The 20,246-nt window shown below is 41.2% G+C and overlaps 1 protein-coding gene across 7 annotated transcripts in view; it reads left to right on the top strand.

Annotated features, from left to right (window-relative positions):
- The window catches only part of SPSB4 (splA/ryanodine receptor domain and SOCS box containing 4), a 151,519-nt gene extending 131,664 nt beyond the window's left edge, over nucleotides 1–19,855 (top strand). For 4 of the 7 annotated variants that reach the window (XM_040705805.2, XM_025153621.3, XM_040705803.2 and 1 more), the window contains one exon: nucleotides 18,528–19,855. In XM_040705805.2, coding sequence (XP_040561739.1) covers nucleotides 18,528–18,655 — 128 coding nt within the window. In that variant the 3' untranslated portion in view covers nucleotides 18,656–19,855. The other 3 variants (XR_005862188.2, XR_005862187.2, XM_040705807.2) reach the window with 3 other exon arrangements.
- Nucleotides 19,856–20,246: the final 391 nt, after the last annotated feature.

The following is a 20,246-nucleotide window of genomic DNA, read 5'->3' as shown; positions in this document are numbered from 1 at the left end:
TTTTTCTGAAGTATCAGACGTAACAGATGTTGGATTGCTGTTGATAAATGCACCAGCTGGAATAGCTCTGGTACCGGATATATAATCAGTGCTATCCCGGGTAGTTTTTACCGAGAGGTAATGGGGCAGTGCTTCCTTCCCCTTCTCCTGACCTTGCTTAGTTTCCCTCTCAGCGGTGACTGACTTTTAATGTGACTTGGGTGGAGAGTCGAGTACTGTTGTAAAGCCATAGATTGGCTTGGGTTGGTAGGGGCCTCAAAGACCATCTAGTTCCCACCCCTCTGTTGCGGGCAGGGTTGAAAACCGCTGAATCAGGCACCAACAGTTCAGGCTGCCCAGGGCCCTATCTTACTTGGCCTTCAGTATCTCCAGGGGTTGGGCATCCAGATCTTCTCTGGGCAGTCTGTGCCAGCAGCTTACCATTCTCTCAGTGAAGAATTTCCCTCACGTCTAATCTAATTCTTGTAGCTTAAAACTGTTTCTCCTTCTATTATCATTTTCTTACTCTGTTAAAAGTTGATTTCACTTCTGTTTGTAAGCTTCCTTTAATTTTGGAAGGTTGCTATCAGGTATCCTCTGAGCCTTATTTACCCAGGCTGAAGAGGCCCCGATCCTTCAATGTTTCCTCATCTGTGAGATACTCCAGCCCTCTGAATATCTTCATGGTTATTCTCTGGACCTGCTCCAACTGCTTCATGTCTTTCTTCTGCTCGGGACTTCAGGCCTGGGTGCAGTACTCCATATGGGAACTCAGAAGGACAGGAGTGGATATTCCCCTTCCTTGCCCCCCTGCCAGCCCTCTTCTGCTATAGCCCAGGTTATTGTTGGTCTTGTGGGCTGCAAGAACACACTGTTGGCTTATGTCCAGCTTTTCATCCAGTGACTCTAGTTCCTTTTCTGCAGGGCTGTTCTCAGTAAGTTTTTCTTCCTGCCTGTATACATACCTGAAATTGCCACTTGACAGACAACCACTGGGTGATGCAGGATGAGGGTTCTGGCTGCTGCTTGTTGCCGCTTGGTTTGGTTGTCAGCCGCGTGGTTATACACTCTGCTCCCAGACTACTGTCCTGTCTGAAAGTTGTCTGAGCTCACCCTCTGCAGGAACTTCCACTGACAATACAGCCTCACAGTTGTACTTAAACTGTTACTTTCACAGTATTTTGATTCATTCCCTGTATTTTGGTTCGTTCCTTGTGATATTTAGTCTGTTTCAGATGCAGCAGTTTTCCAAAAGATTGGCTTATTCAGCTTCCTGTTTCGATAGCCTTTAATCCACATAACAATACAGAAAAAGCAATATATAGTTTGCTTCTCAAGGTAACTGACACCATTTTATTTTGAAGACACTAGTAAAGTTTGATGTCTTATCACTCAGGAACATGTCTTACATGTTTGGAGTATGTGCTATTTCCCGAGAATGATCCATAATGGAAAGCTTAAGAAAAAGGAGGAGAGCTTGGATAAGAACACTTTAAATTTCTTGGCAGAAGCTTTTTGGCGGGGAAGTTTAACTGTTTGGATTTTTTTTTTTTTTTTTTTTCCTCCCTTTCCTTTTGGGAATGAGAGATTTTGAGGAGGAAATGGCCGGTCTGGGTTCCTGAGAGTGCTTTCTCAAGGCAGGCTTAGAGATCAGCCTCATTTGCATCACAGACCACGTCCCTGTGAAAAATGCAGCTTGGGCTCTTAACCTGCTGGACTTGGCTGGCCGTGTTGGGAACGGAGCCACAGCGGCTGAACAAAGGCGGCTGGCGCTGCTGCTGACCGCGGCTCCTGCACTGCAGAGGGCTCGTAGCTGAGCTATAATGAATTGCCTTTTTCTGCTGGACAGAGTGAAGTCATGAAGGTGTAAATAGAAACCTAACTTCTTGTTTCTGAAAGCAAAAATGGAAGGCTTGCATGGGATTGAAAGTATTCTGGCATTACATGAACAGTGCTATTTTGCTCTTACCGGATGCATTTCAGGTTTCCAAAGTGATACATTTAGCAAATGGTAGATGTAGAGATGACATCATAGTTGTTACATTTTCCAAAAATACTGAATTTCCAGCATCAGAGGTGTTACCTTCTTTTGAGCAGAGTTTCCCACAGACCTGTTCTAAGGCAATGGCAGACACAGCTTCACTGATAACCTGCTGGTGGAAGTCTATCCACTATGTTGTGCCTGCAGCGTGACTTGCACAGAGTGAGGAGTATTTTCCAGGGGTTCCAGAAAGAGTCAAAGCAATCTGAGAACTTCTGGTTTGCTTACTTCTTGTGTTCCATGCCATTCCTTCTAATTCCCCTTTTTGTGGTCCCTAGATTACTGTGTGCAAACAAATACAATCACTTTGCACATCAGTGCTAAGGTTTTTAGTGGTGGGCTATAAATTTATTGCAAGTTTGGTCTGTGTGGCCACAGATTTACCCACAGAGCAGCAGTATGTTTGTAGCGCTTGTTCTAACTGTTGTGTTCCTCATGTGTCATTTTGCGTAAGATCTATGTCTAGAAACAGTGGAAAATGAAAAGCATGGCAGGTGTGGCTGCATTTCAACTCAAAATAAACATGAGATTGCCCTTTTGTGACTTCCTGAGTGGTAATGTTTGCCTTCATTTTCTTTGAAACTTCACTTTGTCTGGGATAACAAATGTAGAAAACAAGAACTTAAACTGTGAAGGGGCTGCTCAGGAAACGAGGCAGCAGCAGCTGCTTGGAAGAACAGCACTGAAGGGCAGGTCTGCTGGGAGCTGTCTGCCTCCGGAGGTCACTGTGCTTTGGAATCTGACTTATCTGATAGAAATGCATGGGATGCTCACTCTAAGGTCCTTTTTCTGTAAAGGTTTTGTTACAGCTGATAAACCATACTGCCCCTCACCTTCCCCCTCTCATGCATTTGTTTTAGGAGGAACCCTGAGCCGCAGGTTTGATCAGAATTTCTGTGGTCAGTGCCATGGTTTAGGCCTGGTAGCTTGGCGAAGGGATGCGTCACGATGAGACCTGAAAAACATGCACATGGATCTGTGTTTTAGTGAGAACAACTGGAGTCATCTTGCCATTACAAAGCTAAGCAAGCTTTAAAGCAAGATAAAAAGTTGGATGGTTTTTAGAAAGGGAATGTGTGCAGAAGCAGATTTTTCAGAGCAAGTGTTTAAAAAGGATATGGTATTCACCAGAGGATGGAAATTGTACGTGAAGACGACTTTGGTCTGTTCTCTGTTCGTGTTTCATGACGAGCAGACAGCTCAGCCTTTTGAACTTCCTATATTTGTGGCAGAGCTTTAGCTAATGCTTTATTACTTGGGAACATTCTCATTGCAGAGCTCCTTGAAAATGTTTTTTGTAACCTGTGTATCACTGTAAAGTGCTTCCCAAAAGGAAGCTATTCCATGTAAGAGAGATTTAATTCGGATATTGAGCAGCCTCAATGCTAAGGCAATTTTTGTAAGATACACTTGTTTGAAGGGACTGAGCTGAATCTTTCATCAAAGCTGGACAAAATCCCCGAGGAAAAATACACATAAAATTAATTGAGCTCTACATATCTGAAAGCAAGGATTTGGTCCTGCTGTGACTACTGAGCACAGAAGAGGAACAGACAGTTTTGGAACAGGCAAAATTGTGTGACCTTTACTGTCAGTAGTAATTGCTAAATCCACATGGATCACCCCAAGCATGAATTTGATGAAATAAGGCATATTATACACAACCAGCTTTTTGAAGATATCATGCATCTAAGAAGCGACCAGATGAAGTGTTTTTATTGGGAATGTCTTCGGGTTGTGCTGAGATCTTCAGGCAATGATACAAGTTTCTTTCTATGAAGTTTGCTTTTGCTTGAGTGTGCAGCTTCTGTTCAGGGCTGTATGGGGAGGAGAGGGGCCCAGTCTTGAACAGCTGTCACGTGGCTTTGATGTTTCAAAGGAAATGATGCCCTGGAAGCCCAATTTTAATTGATGTTACCAAACAAGTGAAAGGCGGTGATGAATAATGTATAGTCCTCCTTTTGTCTTAGGAAGGTACATCAATACGGGACATAATACGAAAGCATTGCCTGCTTTTACTAAGCTGGGAAGTTATCTTAGAAACTGTGCATATTTCATTCAGTACCAAGGCCCTGAATACACAAACCCAGAATTCTGATTATGCTTCTGTGAATAAAATTAAAGCATTAAAAAAAATATATTTCATTTGAAGTATTATGTGCATTGTATCAACCTATGAATTTAAGTCATTAATAGCTGAGAATATCTGTGTAATTCACATTGATAATGAAGCATGGGGAGAGGGAAGAAGCTTTTACTTTTTCCTTTGCTGATCTTTTTCTCAGGTCTTGATGCAGTGCTTACCAGCCCTGAGCAGCTCTTGTCTTTTGTGAACTAGTAGCGTTGTGCTCAGTCTCCACAGTCCCAACCTTCCGAGGCAGGGATGAGCACAGCCTGCCTGCAGCCCTGGGAATTTCTGCAGAGGAAACCAGGAGGTGCAGGTGACAGGTGCCTGCTCCATTGATAGTGGCATGGTTGTACTGAGCAGCATGTACATGGAGCCAACTTCTGAGCTCCTGGCAAGCAGGCAGGGTGGTCACTGCCCTGCCCTCCTTGTTGCCTCTTGAGTTGGAAGATGCTTTGGAAGGATTCAGTCAGTCTGCTTCTCATCGCTGCAGTGGCTGAAATCTTCACATGTGTGCTTTGATATTGTTGCAGCTGCAATGGGAGACATCTACCCTTGCTCATTAATTCTGCTTTTTGAATAAGTTTTTCTGATAAACATGGAAAGGACAAGGAGATGCAAAAATTATCAGTGCTTTGGGAGATGAGCATGAGTGGATAATGTAATCCTGAGCTCTTAAGTTTTCTTGCCCCAACTGTTTGTGGGCTTCTCTGGGCTTGGGGCTTTTGACTCCAGTTAAAAAAGCCCAAAAGCAAGCACAAGGCCTTGACTTCTGCTCCCAGAGAAAGGAGTACAAGCATAGCCAAAGTAGGTAATTCAGTAATGTGATGGGTTTAGAGAACATCTTAAAGTGAACGCTTCCCAGGAAGTCTGGTCTAGGTGGCTGTTTCCACCCATAAAAAGAATGACTCTGGAAATGTCACATTTCCAAATTTTTACTCAGTTGTTGTGTGCATGATTGACTTAATTAGTGTAGAAATATCTGAGACATCACAATGACATGGGCATGTTCTTACGCCTGAGGGATTAGTGTTTATCTCAAAACTGTGAGTACTTAGGTAGAAAAACAGTATATCCACTTAATTTTACAGGCCGATTGACATTAGAAAAGACTTGGCAAGGGGAGAAAAGACCACATATCCGTGGATAAGGGACGCTATTTAGCAGTATTTACCCTGGCAAAATTCCCTCTGGCTTTCCTGAGAATGCTGATGGAGTGAAAAAGGCTGAGTTGACACAAAGGAGAAGGAATTTAGTGGGAAGCATTCTTTTGGGCTGTGTGTAATTCTCAATCTGTTTTTAATATTTTGGGGTTTTGTACTCTGGATTAAATACTGTGCTGAAGAATTTGTTTTGATAGCTTAGCATTTTGTCTCCTGCACCATTATCACCTAGGTTTTAGACCAAAAAAAAAAGCCAAATATACCATGTTGATGTTTATGTACCCATGGCTAGAAGGGTCTTTTGTTGTTAAACCTAACTTCACTGAATAACAGTTTGCTCTGAGAGAGCAGAGAAGGAAGGCAAGGAGACAGATGATAAGATATACTTAAATGGTTTATTAGGCCTGAAAATGTGGTTGAAAAGAAAGCAGTCATAGTGAAGTTATTATTATAAAAAAATACATATATATGTTTATACATACCACGAGTGTAAAATTGGACTGACATTTGTGTCTCGTCTTTTTTAACTTACATAAACTGATAAAAAATAGTGTTCACAATGTGAAGCTGGTAGTAAAGGAGTCTGTGTCCATATTCTGTTAAAACGTAATGGTAGTTCAGCAGCAAACTGACATTCCACTAATGAAAAACAAACACGCACACACATACATGCTGTTTTCCTGATACAATTTATTAATTTTTAATTTTGAAATTTACATATCCCGAACTGTTAATAAAATAGCAAAGAAAAAGATGACCAAAAAAAAAAAAAAAGAAAAAAAGTCATGTCTTCTTTTGGTCTGGAAGCGGCTTTCTTGTCTTTACTAAGCCCTGCTCCCTGCTTGGCACTGCAATGATTCAAGTCGTTTATTGAAGTATCGAAGTATTGGCTGGTATAGATCAACTTACTCTTGAAAACTGTAACCTTCACATTTACCAGTCCCCAGATAAGAGAATATATCCTCTTGTTGCTAAAATCATGTTGAATTCAGCTGATGTTTTTGTACTAAGAAATTAGTATACAGCCGCTCAAATTGTAGAATACTAGAAGTATTTTTTGCTGTGTGTTAATGATGGCATTTTCCCAGTTGCAGCTTAATTCCTGCACATGCATACTTATTTTTATGTTGGAAGGAGAGGGTGAATCAGCTTTTTCACTGGTGTTCATCCCTCCTTTATGTGTCATATGTGTAAATATAAATATATATATATCCATACACATAGAGTTTTAAGCCAAATGCTTCAGACTACTACCTAAATCTCTTCGGGAAGCTTTGAAAATGTAAACATGTAGAAAATTTTGAAGAATTTTAGTGCATGCTCTCTTCCTTTCCTTATTTATTTGTGTTTGAAATTGGCAGCGTTAGTGGGATGATGGGATACAGAAGTACATCAAATGTGTGAATTGCTCAGCTTTGCTTTGTCCCCAGATGCAATGTTTTTCTTAATTGCCAGCCTTAAAGATTGACTTGGGAGCTGAAGATCTAGGTAGATCTTTGTTCACAATAGCTTCTCTGCTGACCAAATGATGCTCACCTTTGCAGTTCCATCAGCAAGCTGGTGGCTAGGGGTGGGGGGGCTGGAAGGGATATTTACTGATGAAGCTTGTTTGACAGTGAATCAGGAAGAAGCAATAAATGCTGACCCTTCACAGTGTTTCATTGTTCCTCCCAGAGTGCAGCCACACTGCTCGCTATGTCAGCCATACCAGTTTTTTCCTCATCTTGTTTGACATCAATTACATCTTGTGCAGATGGTGGTCATAAGACCGTGGGTGGATAGCACGAGGACAGAAGGATCAAACATGAAGCTGGGAAGTGTGAATGGAGGAGAGGACCCAGACAAAAAGCACTGGACTCTTTTTGCTGTCCTTCTCTTTGTGTTTTTATTCTCTGGAACAGCAAGCTAGCACTCTCAGGGGATGCGTCCTTACATGTCATCTGAGAGGTCCAAAGAAACTGCGTTAGCTGGAGCTGGTGACCTAGAGGAGGACAGGGAAGTGTCCTGGTACGCTGGTATGGTACCAACAGCTGGTATGCTGCTGCCAGCCTAGTTCTCAAATGGCATTAGGCTTTGTGCTGTAAGGAATAGAGTGATGGATGTATGTAGAACGACAACAGCTTCCCACCACAGCTGCATCTTCTCTTCAGCCATTCAGGCCAGTGGAGACACCTCAGAGAGGGCTTCTTCACTCAGGCTGCAGAGGGATCAAGTGTGGGAAAGCTTTGCCCAGCAGTGCTGCCCTGAAGGGGGAGAAAAATTCAGTGTGAGCAAAATTCTACTTGTCTATCAGGCTCACATCCCATGTGAAAACCAAGAGATTTTTCTTGAGATTTAATGTTTGTCCTCATGCTGGATCCTTTGACATGCTCAGGAACACCAGAAGTCACATCAGTAGCAAATCACTCTTACCAGGTGATCTGCTCAGCCTCACCTTCTGTGTGCTGTGCAGTTTTGGGTGCTACAATATAGGGATATAAAGCAGAATATCCAAAGGAGGGCCACAAAGATGGGGAAGGGTCTGGAGGGCAAGAGGTATGAGGAGTGGTTGAGTTCCCTTGCGTAGTTAGGCCCAAGGCAGAGGAGCTGAGGGGAGCCCTCACAGCTGCAGCTGCTCACAGGGAGTGGATGGGCAGTGCTGAGCTCTGCTCTGTGTGACAGTGACAGGGCCTGAGGGAACGGCATGGAGCTGTGCTGGGGAGGAGAGCCAGGTGGGGTCAGGGAGAGGTTCTGCGCCAGAGGATGATGGGCACAGAACAGATTCCAGGACACTGGGCATGGAGTTCAAGGGGCGTTTGGACACTGCTCTCAGACACAGGACTTGGTTTCAGGTGGTCCTGGAGCCAGGATTTGAACCTGATAGTCCCTGTGGGTCCTTTCCACCTCAGGGGATTTTGTGATTCTGTGATATCCCCCTCACCTATCCCTTCTCCTTCAGTAGACTTTGTGTTGGTGCTTTAAAGGCTCAGAGTGTGATAACACATAACCTGGAGCTGCTGTAGGAATACATAATGGGGGAATCAGCTCTCCATGCTTTTTTTTCTCACAAAATGACCGTTTTCAATACAGGAGTGCCAGTTGTAGGCAGCAGCACAGCAGTGTGAAATTTCAGGCAGAACTTTCCCAAGGTTGAAGCATGGTTACAGGAGCTTGTGATAAGAAGAGCTGAGCAATGGTGAGTAAAGACAGCCCTGTGTGTTTGACTTGGGGTATCAGAGTGCTTTAGAAATGTCTTCAGAGAGCATCAGCTGTGTTTGCATGAAGGGAACAACAACAAATCATATGTTCAGTATGAAAATCATTCAGATCATTTCTAGTACCCATTTTGTGCTGATAGAGATTATGTTACTTAAGGAAAAAAAGTCCCTTTCAAGAAATGTAAATATAAATAGTAATGAAATAAGAGGATCAAAATCATGTATTGAGCCTAATTTGCAATTTCATTGCTCCAGATTTATTCCAATGTAATTCTATTAATATGAGAAGTAGAGTAACGAAGTGCCAAATCAGGTCTGTTGTTCGCAGATCTCCCCCAGAGCTCATTAGCGTGTATACAATTGCATTAAAATTTAAATGATGCACTGCACTAGTTTTTTGCTTGGTTTGAGGAAATCTGCCTATGTTGGAGCCTCCAGGTAAGTTAAATTGAAGCAATTGAGAAAGTGTCATGTAGCAGTGATACAAGGAGTGTAGTAAAATATTCATTGTCTCTGAACAGCTCAACACAGTTTTTATAAATTTAAGCAGGACAGTCATCAGTTCTGTCACCGGTCATCACTTCTGTTAACTATGGCAAAGCTATGAAGAAAGCGACAGTGGGATACAGAAGATGCTTTAATTCCATTTCATTGCCAGCTAGAGTAAGTAACTTTATTATCTAGTATAATATGAAAAACCCATGTAGAAAACTACTGTGGTAGGTTCCAGATGAGAATATACGAGCTGTAAGCCTTGGAAATCTTGAATGAACACGTACCGGTTTAGTGTGATCGCATTTAGAAATTCCCGCGAGGCTCCAGAGTGCAAGATGACAGCTTAACACATCGTCCCACACAACAAGGAGGTAATAAAAAATGTAACAGGTAGGTAGAGTAGGCCAGTGGGAGAAGGGCAGACAGAGAAGTCAGACAGTCAGATGGGTTCAGCATGTATTTGTGATGCTTTGTCTTTCTGTACGCCTTTCTCTCATGCACGCATTTTTACTCCCTCTCTCAAACAAGCGTACTTCAGGAGATTAACCTAAAAAATAAAGTGTGCTTAAGAACAACAATGAAAATTTAGGATTTTGAACATTAGAATATTCTAATCTGTGCGATGAGGTTTTGCACCAAGAAACTCTGTCATGTGCTGTTATGCTGTTAGGACAGGAAATGTACTAGTGAATTGAGGGATGGGCAAAGATTTGCCTAAAAACACTCTGAATTTCTTTCCTCAGAACAATAAAAACTTGTTCACAACCATAGGAGTTGTTATAGGCAGGTCCTTGTGCAGGGGTGTTTTATGTGCCCGTTTATGAAGCATGTTTCATGGAGAGAGAAAATGGAAGAAATGTTCAGCATATTTCAGTAGTCGTGTTGCATATTGTTTGCACCGTGTGACTGCCTGTTACAGGAGCTGTCTGCCGTGGTTCATCCTTGAAACCTGAACTTTCCATCAACTTTCTCAGTTGCTACTTTGCCTATAAATCTATTCATAACTCCCTGAAAACTCAGTGAAATTCTCATCCAAGCTTTAATCTTCTCACACCTTGATATATTTTAAGTTCCATCTTTATGGCCTGGTATGCACAAACTGAATTTAATGGTGATAAATGTGCTGAGAGTAGAATCTATAAAGTGTGCATTAATCTGTGCCAGATTCTCATTCCCAACATGTTCAGCTTGAGGAAGCTGAACTGGGAGGATCTAAGGAGCCCATTCCTGTAGCTTAGCCTCATCTCTTGTACAAGCACTTTTTGTGTGTGTGTGTGTGTGTGTGTGTGTGTGTGTATGTGGTTTAAAACAGTATGTGTTTATGTTAGGTGTCTTTTCTACTACAGAACAGTTAGATCATCAGTGAAGTAACTGTCTCAATTTACCTTCATCCAGTGTTCAGAGCAAAGCGAGGAGCTGGTTTGTGGAAGTATTTGAGGGTAGGAGAAGAGCAAACAAATCTAGTTCAGAAAGCAAATCTTTCCATTCTTCCTATTTGTGTTTTCCTGATAACTTCAGGGAATGAAATCATATGTATGCTTCCTCTTTCAGAAGAGAAGTGGCCATGGTTCTCCCTCTCCCCCTCTCAGAGCATACAAAAACAGTGTACTGCTGAGCTTTGCTGCATTCATTTGCTGGTAAAATTTGTCATTATCTGGATTTATTTTAGAGCTTCTGAGTAACAGAGCAGTGCTAGTAATCCATGAGGTGGATGAGTAGTGTGTTAAAATATTTTCAAAAATGAATCATACCTTTAATTTTTATTACTGTAAATGGAATTATTATAAAGCATGTGTGCATTTGAATTACCTTTCCTAATTCAGAAAATGAAGGTGTTCTGGAAAGGTCCCATGTGTGTTGTCAGTGCATTTATTTGTAGATTTATCCCAGATTTGGGCTCTGAGCCAGATTTCATATTACCTTATGTTGTAAGTGTGCTTCAGTTCACCTATTGCCTTTATTAAGGTGGATCATAAACCTACCTGGATGGTAAGAACTGTGTTTAAATACTTAAGATAGATGCTCATTGAAGTCATGATGATGAGCTAAAAAAATCCTGGGGCGTGGTTAAACATTTGCTTTTGAATCACTGTAATGATATTAAAAATGTAGCTGGTGATACAGCAGCTTACTCCTTGAAAGTCTGCTTCTATAAGAGTTCAAGATAACCTTTGCCCTCAGTTAGACTGCTAGTCTTTATAGGTGTTCCCTCAAGTTGTGAGTGAGATTGCTGAGTTTCTGAGAAGTAGCCTGGTGATGTTGAAGCTACTATGACCAGCTCTGACAATCAGTGCTGTTAAACCACAAATTATCTTGCAACTCTCTTCTTACATCTGCAGGACCTGTTGTGCTGATTTGTCCCAGACCTGTGGACATTGTTCTGTATGAGCAATCATTTTTTTTATTTATAGATCGGGTAGGAAAACTCTTAGGTTGAGTCACGCAGTAAACAGCTTCATCTTGGTTTGTTGTCTTGTTTTTTAACTCCCTTTGCTTCCAGTTCAGGCTGGGGAAGAGAACAATCCCTGGGCCAAGACATTTGTTTTCCTTTCTTTTAGGGTAAGGAGAGGGGAGAACTGTGAACTGGCTCTGGTTACTTAATTCTGTGGGGTTGATGGACAGGTTTGCTCTAAGACCATCTTAGAGCATCTAAGACCATCTAAGGCTCACCTCAGGACTTAGACTTTCTGTGAAGTCTCTGGACAAGGCGTTTACCTACTGTTTATCAGCATCCTTTCATTAGTATGACAGACACTGTGTTATCAGTCTCTGCTTACCACTTGCATGGACCAACACTACGTCAGTATTTGTGGAGAACATTTGAGCTTTCTAAAGAGGGTTATTGAAATATTTAATGTGATTCTCTCTCTATATAGCCTTCCTACAACTGTAGACAGGCATATTACTTTTTTAGGGAAAAACTCCTGTAAGCAACATGCATGTGGCCTGTGCTTAGGCTTGCTAAATTGAAACCTTTAGGAATAATTGCAAAGCTTGTATTGAATTCACTGGATTTGGGCATGTGCTCTGGTGCTTTCTGATGACTTGTCCTCTCTTGTCTTCCTCGTAGCAGATTGCAAGCAGTGAAATGTGAAGAAGAGATTACAAGGAGATGTGTACTTACAGTCAAATGACCCTTTCTTTATCAGCCTTCTAACAAGAGGCTGCTAGCTTTTGGAAATTTGAGGGGATTCTTTTTCATTCTGTTCTCCTTTCCTATCAAAAAAGCACATCTGGAGAGCATAAGCTGAAAACAAATGATACTGCAGAATATCTGCTCGTTCATTGCTGCTCTTTGAGGTTAATTCTGCTAAAGGTTGCCTGACTAAAGCTTTAAACATTGTATAACTGTGTTTTACGCTTAGAAGCTGAAGGTTTGCATAAAACGATTCCCCTGGCCCAGCACATGGCATGCAAGCAACGAGGGCAGAAGTTTAACACAGAGTCATTTCTCTCTCCAAGCTTCTTTGCCTTCCTTTCCTCTTTAAAATATTTAATTTCAAGTACCAGATTTTTGGAGAAACACACAGGGGGAGGAGTGCTGACATTATATTTATAGTTTTCCTTTTTTTTTTTTTCCTGCCCAGTCTGCTAAAAGTAAGGTGCTGATGCAGTGCTACAGAAGGTTTTATTTGTCCTGGAAGACAATTGCTGGAGATGCTGCCTATCAGCTGATGACAAAACCTCCCCTTCTGCCACCTGCCACGTTTTGCAGAGGGGAACAGGATGGCTTGCATCTGTGCATGAAAGCCCTGCAGGGCAGCAAAGGGATGGTGGTGGGGCTGCAGGATGTGTGTTCTGCCCCTGACAGCTTGCTGCTTTGGGCAGTTGTGTCTGGGAGAAGTGTGACCACGTGCTTTGGTGTGCCCTTTTGAATTGCAGACTTCATGGAAGTGTTGTTCTCCTGAATCTCTGGAGCTGTGACTAAAAGGTGGTGTTCTGAGGTATTCTGTTTACGTGGCTTGCTGGGTTAGACTGCAGAGCTCACAGACATCTGTGGGAAAAATAGATAAGTAATTTCTTTTATCCTGTTGTGCTTTCACTGAATTTTCATTACTGCTAGGAGATTTATTAGTATTTTTTATGACCAGTCATAGCCCGTGTTCTTTAAAATATTATTTGCAATTTCCTTTCTCTAGAATGTGCCATTTAAAGAACACAAGTCAAATTTTCCATCAGTTGCATCAGGGAAGTCATAAATATGTCAAAGGGGGTGTATTTATGTATTGTATTATGTGGGAGAAAGAATTTGGCCTGTACTCTGTAAAATTAAAACAATAATTAAGCTCTGGCAGAATGGTTGGAAGGCAAACTACTGCCTTACTTATATCTGTATGTTTATTGTATGTGATAATTCAAGGGTAATTACAAATTCCTGTATACCCTAATTCACCCTAATGGAAATACTTGGGTCATGTTACCGTTTCACAGGTGTTTTAGTATCTGGAATAAGAGGAAAAATTTAAGAAAAAGATTAAAAAGGAGTGCTGTGGTCTGAGGCATGGAGGACTTGGTGCCCTGATGGGGCTGAGGGCCACCCAGCAGCACAGGCAGGCAGGCATCAGGTAGTAATGGAGCTTGGAGAGGCTGAGATGGGGATGGAGTGGTTCTGATCTGGGGCCTGATTGATGTGGAATTCCTGGTGGACGTGAGGACAGAAGGGGGAGTTGGTCAGTATCCAACAAGTATGTAGCAAACAGAAACCATTATGCCTAGGTTAAGGTCCAAGCAGGGGCATTGTGCATCTCCTCAGTTTCCACGCCTTGGTGCAGCAGGCTTTTGCAGAGGTTCTTTCTTTGTTCTTGAGGCAGTGTGGCTGCACCTGATTCCTCTGGCGAAGGGGTATACAATACATTTGGGAACAGGACCAATGTTAATGTTTGTTAATCTTTTACGGCCACAAGTACCAAGGTATCAGATGGTTTGGTGGTTCAGGTGGGCATCAAAACATCTCCTAAAAATTCTTAAATTTTTGTGACGATGGTTCTCAGAAAAACCTCATTTTCCAACCAGCTTTAATATTGCTTTTTTTCCCCCCAGACAATTGGTATTTTACAAAGTAAGATAAAAATGTACTTCACAGATTAATGAAAACTGCAAACATTATGGGTTGCTCTAGGTTTAAAAATTTCTTTCAGAAAATGATTACTGTCGTTTGGCAAGTAACTGCCTTGTGCTGAAAGCTGTTCTTTTGTACGAGCATTATGTAATGTGGCAGTTAATAACATTAATGTTATTGGATGTTAGATGACTTCAGTATCTTGACGATAAAAGCCTGTTTACAAAGATGAGGCATTCTTGTTGGAGTGCCAGATTGTTAAGTAACCGCAGGTTGCCAGCACTAAATGAACTTGCAGCCTGCAATGATGTGTGAATTGCTATTGCAGATGCATATTTATTGGGAAAATGCTCAGGAGAACTTCATGGGTCACAGTTATAAAGTATGCTGTTAGAATGTACACATGTATGTGCAGCTGGCATGGCTTGTGGTGGTGTCTGCTGCCTGGGGCACCTCTTGGTGGCACGCAGCTCTGTGCCAGCGCTGGCAGTGCCCCATACCCTCCTTTAAATGGAACTTCTTGTGAACTCCTGGGAGATACGGGAACTAAGCTGAGTAGTGATATTTTTTTCACCATTTTTTTGCTGTTGAAATGTATCCTTCTGTGATGTGACATCTCTGTGAATCTACCTTTAGGTAAAGAAGTTTCATACTAACCCATAAATGGGAAGATTCCTGTAGATGCATTCAGAAATGGGACAGCAATTTGGAGGAAGTCAGACCTGGAGTTTACCAGCTAAGCTAGGGCTGATTTTTCTTCTTGAAGTTCTGCTGGAGCCTGAAAGGAAACTAAACTTCCTGTGCAAAGCTTGCTGCCATGTGCTGGAATATCTCACTCAGTTTCTTAGCCTGGTTGGGAATTCAGTACAAAGAGCCATTCTTGTGAATTGTGTTTTCTTTACAATTTTGTATTTCAGCTCAGCAATTCATTCCTCCTTTTTCTAATGGATAGAGCGTTACTGGAGTGCACATACCTTCACTGAAAGGGCTGGGTATTCCTTCTTTCTGGAAGTTTGAATTGCTCCAATTTAATTCCATTTTGGGCTATTCTAGAAATAAAGCATTTGTTTAGAGTTAGGATAAAAAGCAAACCTAATGGTTTATTAAATACTTGGATTTGAATAATTGTTTTCTGCCCTTGCTAGGCACACCTATCAGTTAATATCCTCATACTCAACAGTTTTTCGAAGGTAAACATGTAGAAAGACATATTTCAGTAGCCACATTTACAGATTACCATGTGGCTTCAGGGTATCCATTTTGCTATCTCTTGCATGTTGGAATATTCTCTTGTCATTTGCACTGTTGAGTATTTTGGATACATGTGGTCTGTGTGTGTGTTTTAGGTGAGTGCACAGCAGTGTATGCTCGAGACGGTTGAGCTTTTCCTTTCCATGGTTTTATCTCTAACTGAACTTCCATGAAAACCTAAGGCAGTTTTGGTGTTTGCATGTGTGTGGTCCTGCTGTTAGAGCCAGTGATGAACAACCTCCTTGCCACCATCCAGTTCCCCACCAGCAGTGCTGATGTCAGCCCAGCTCCCTCTCACCAGGCTCCAGCAGAGGAAGTGACGCAGTTGATGAATTGTCGGCACCAGAGTGCAGTTATGGCAGATCCTGGGCTTAGCACTCAGCTGGGACACCAGCAAACAGCACCTGGTGAACCTGACAACATGTCTGAAATTACCACTTACATCTGTGCTGCAGGGCAGTTGTACTCTGGCCTTTGCCCTGCCAGTTTCTGAGGCAGGGGCCGTGCTGGGATCCTTTCAGTCCTGGGTGCTGAGGAAGTGTCCCCAGCTGTCTGTCCACGTGGCTTTGGGGCTTGGTGCTGCTGAGGGTCCTGCCCAGCTGCTGAAGCCGGGATGCACTCCCCACTGCTGTGGAGCATGGGGTAAAGGCAGTTGTGTTCAGTCTTTGAGTCTTTATGCACAACCTCTCCTGCCTTCTCAATGTATACAAAGTCCACCACCTGAAATTGGCCCAATTTTCAGGATCTAACTGATGCTTCCTAAAACCCAAACCTTTCTCCAAATGATCTTCATTTGTGAAATACTTAAGAACAATGCGATGTGGGCGAGTATTTGGACAGAGGCACATAGCAAATGTTTCACTGTCCCTCTGTTGAGTTAGGCTGCCTAAAACTTTTTAATTTTAAACAGCTTTATAGTTACATAAACTATTTGGAAACATAATATGATTTATTCTCCTGAATTTAACTTTTGGTCATGTAGGACTATTCACAGCTGCAAGTTTTTACTTAAAATTCTGTTATTACAAATTTTCTGCAGACTCTTACAGCCAGCAACCCAGAAAATATCGCTTCTGTTTGTGTAGGACAAACCTGTAGGTTCTTTGTTTGTTTGTTTGAACTGCTGTTTCATAGAAAGGAAAATAAAGATAATGTAGTTAAATTTTCGAGTTGCAGAACACGTTCTGTATGCGTGATTCAGCAGCTGCTGCAGACACGTGGGGACAATTTCTGTAGCCTTTCAGAATTCCCTGTAGCAGTGAGGAAAAAAAGAGGCTCACTTAGCAGTTCAAACTCGAAAAATATTTTAACCTTCCCTTAAACCGTGTTGTAAAGTTTAGAATTAATTCTGTTTCCAGCTGCACAGATGGCTGCATTTTGCATATTCCTTTGTCTAGGAGAAAAGGAGACCATGTGATCAGTTAATGGCTTAAAACACTCTTAGTCTTCATTTTATATCTTCTTTATGGGACCCTCAGGGATTGGGGAAGATTCTCGGAAAATTGTTGTTTATGGTGTAAGACCTGTGATGTGTGTTGTACTCCGTGTCCTGGAACTCACGAGCTATTTTTGCTCCAACTTACTAACCCTGGTTAATGAATTTTGTAACTTCATCCCTGAAGCATCAATATTCATAATTCTGATACTTAGAAGTTAAATCTAAGATCACAAATGTATCAAAAATGTTACTTTATTTCTATAATGTGTGGGTTCTCTCTAAAAAAATCTTTCAATAGTCAAAATTCTATATGAAGTGGAAATGGATTGTGAGAAGAAATGGACTTCATATCTGAGTCACAGGAGTGGTTTTAAAGCTAAATATGCTTTTTAGGCTTTCAGCACACCACAGAATGCTTTGTAGGCTTTTTCCCTGGACAGTTTTTTGAAACGCCATAATGAACTGTGGACTCTACAAATCAAATGTGGTGCTGGGATAAGTGACAAAAAAATCCATGAAGTCAGTGGTGTGTCAATTTTAGTATATATAACCAATCCTTAAGCCTGGTATTTTGTTTTCGAGTAGATTTTAAAATGATAGCAACTGAAGGATTGATAGATTAACTTTTAGATGTGTAAACCAACGTATGTGGGACACATAAGAGCTCCTGACAAAACTGTTGAGAGCTGAACAATTGCGAGGCCTTGTAAGAAAACGTGTCAAGTTCATAAAAGGCTCGCACCGGTATATAGGCATAACAGATTTTTTTCTCACATTTTGGGAGCATTAATATAAATACTGCTGTTTTTATCCCGTAAACACAGAAAGCTTCCTGTAGTCTTTAGAGCTTTTATATTTTAGAGCAATGTGTGCAGCCAAGTACATCTGGTTAAAGTTGTTCTTGAAGATGGGCATAGCCTACCTTTACAGCTTTATTCCTATTTCTGCTGCAAAACAATTTCCATTGCAAATCCCACAGTTACTGAGGTCATTCACATTACTATAGAAAGAAAGTGCTGTGACCTTTCTGCAGTTCCCTGTAACTTGCACATCAGGATAGGAAGAAGATAGAGTTAAGATGGTTAGAGATGCTGTCATCACTGTTTGGGTCTCCAGTCTTAACATCTGTCCATCAGGAATTTCAGTTGTTGTTTTTGTGTTTTGAGGTTATGTGTGTCTGTATGAGAGCAAACACAGTGGCTTCCTGTCTGCTGAATGCTCCTCCCCTCATTTATTAATAGGGTATGGGTTAAATTCCCTATGGATTTTTGAGGGTCCTTTTTGAAAGAAGAGCTAAGAGAGTGTCACAGGAAAAGCAGTGTTTGCTGAGAAGTCTGGTTACCCTTAAGTACTGTTTCCAGTTCCTAAGGCACAGAAGGAGTTGGTATGCAGGGGTCAGAAGTTGCCAGTTTAGTTCCTGTTAACACAACATACGGAATGTGGTGTTACAGAGCAGAAGCTCTTTGTCTTATTAGAAAACTGGAAATGTAGTAACTTGTTATGCTGCAACTTTGGAAGTGTGAAAAGTGGTTCTGTGTTATTTTAAGCCTTATAGCTGAGGAAGCTCAGTCTGGAATTGTGGTCAGATGTCACGGGTGAAATGTGCAGCATTATCTCCTCGCTTGTATGGAAGTTCTCAGTTACCTTATGGTTGACAGGTTTTTCACAGTGCCATTGCTAGCTTCACTACTGCCTAACACGATACAGAATCTATGTTAATAATAAGACAGACTGTAAGTGGAGATGCTGAGAAATTAACTCTATCTATTTTTTTTCCAGCGGAACCCCTGCCTTTAATGGACTTGTGCCGAAGATCAATTCGTTTTGCTCTTGGCAGAGACCGCCTGCATGACATAGAAATTCTACCTTTGCCTCTGTCTCTGAAAAATTATTTACAATATCAGTAAGATGTCTGGAACTCTCCGGCCTCACATCGGACTACATCAATGCAAATAGCAGGAAATTGTTTACAGCAAAGTATAAATTTTCGTGATGGACACTTAAGTGTTATTTAATTTTTAATATATATATTTTTTTCTGAATCAGTGAAAGCAGATCACTGTGGGGGACTACTAAAGAATGTGAAAACATTGATTTGATCAAGATTCATGTGTTATCTGTTGCCAGTTGTGTTTACAGTCCTGAAAGCCATTATCCTAAGCTGTCATATATTGGTTTATTGTTGATGCCTCTAGTAAATGCCAATAGAAAATCTGACCTGCAAGATCCCCTGTCAAGCAGGACAGAGCATTCTTCAATAACGTGTGTGTTGTTTTTCTTCCTTCCTTTCTTTCTCTCTTCTATACCCTACCCCACTATAATCAGTTAGCAAAGGAGAACTTGAAAAATGCTTAAATCTGAACTTTGGTATCCAGAGTTGTTAAGAGCTTTCAGTGTTCTGCACCCAGAATTATCAGCCTGTAACACCTAAAAGCTCTGACACAGGGGAGGAGGAAAAAAGAAACAAAACAAAGAAGCAAGCAGATTGTCTAGAAGAACGTGTGATTTAAAAGCATGAAAGGAAAAATCTGATAGATGTGTCTGAAAGGTCAATTTTTTGGCATGGTGAGATGCAGTCCATTGCTTTCAAGACCAAATCTAGTCCCTCCGAAGTTCTGCAGTCTATAGCAAAGTGCTCACTACCCCAAGAATTCAGGATACTCATATTTTAGACAGCTTGTCACTTTTTTTTTTTTGAAGAAATTTATAATTTTTATGTGGTATGAACTCTAAATACTTGGTTCTCTTCTTAATGTATGTGTGGCTATAATGTTTATTTATCTGTTTAGAATCTGTGGAGTTCTCATGTAACTGTTTCCCATCTTGGGGTTACTGATTTTGTTGTGTTTGTTTTATTTTTTTCCCAACTTCACCTGAAATGTTATTAATTTTTCAGGCTCATCCCATTTTTAAGATGCTGCTTTCTATTTGCATTTCTTACATGTTTCAAATTATCAGCCTCATCAGTTATCTAGTTTTTAAACTGGAAGTTGTTGCTATGGCAGGATGTCAAATGTTTAGACTGAGCTGCCTTCAGCATATTTTAATGTGAATTTACTGACGAATGAAGAGAAAATTTCTAATAAAGTCTACTGTCCAAAATAAAACTCATGTCGTCTTTGATGAACTTCAACTCTGCATACAGTTGAACTTCAGCTCCTCCTGCAGCTTTGTGAGTGTTTGTGTCCAAGACTGTTTTGGAATTGTTTCTTTGGGTTCGTGTGCGAGTGAAGATGATGATACTGTAGGCAATGTACTGTCCTGTTCCTGATTTATGTCACTTGCTTTGAATATGGTTATACTCAAGTCTTATGCTTTTAATGTGTTTCTAGCCAGGCTCTTCTAACCAATGCCTCAGTTATGTGCTAAATTGCACTCTGAGATGCAGTGGTTGTGGTAGCTTGACATTTGACTGTGTGTGCAATACAGGCAAATACACTGACATGGAGATGGTTGTCTTGCTCTTGGTCACCCCAATTACAAATTCAATCTGAAAAG

Source organism: Gallus gallus, chromosome 9 (assembly GCF_016699485.2).
Source record: "Gallus gallus isolate bGalGal1 chromosome 9, bGalGal1.mat.broiler.GRCg7b, whole genome shotgun sequence".
Classification (NCBI taxonomy): Eukaryota; Metazoa; Chordata; class Aves; order Galliformes; family Phasianidae; genus Gallus; species Gallus gallus.
This window is presented reverse-complemented; position numbering and strand designations above follow the sequence as displayed.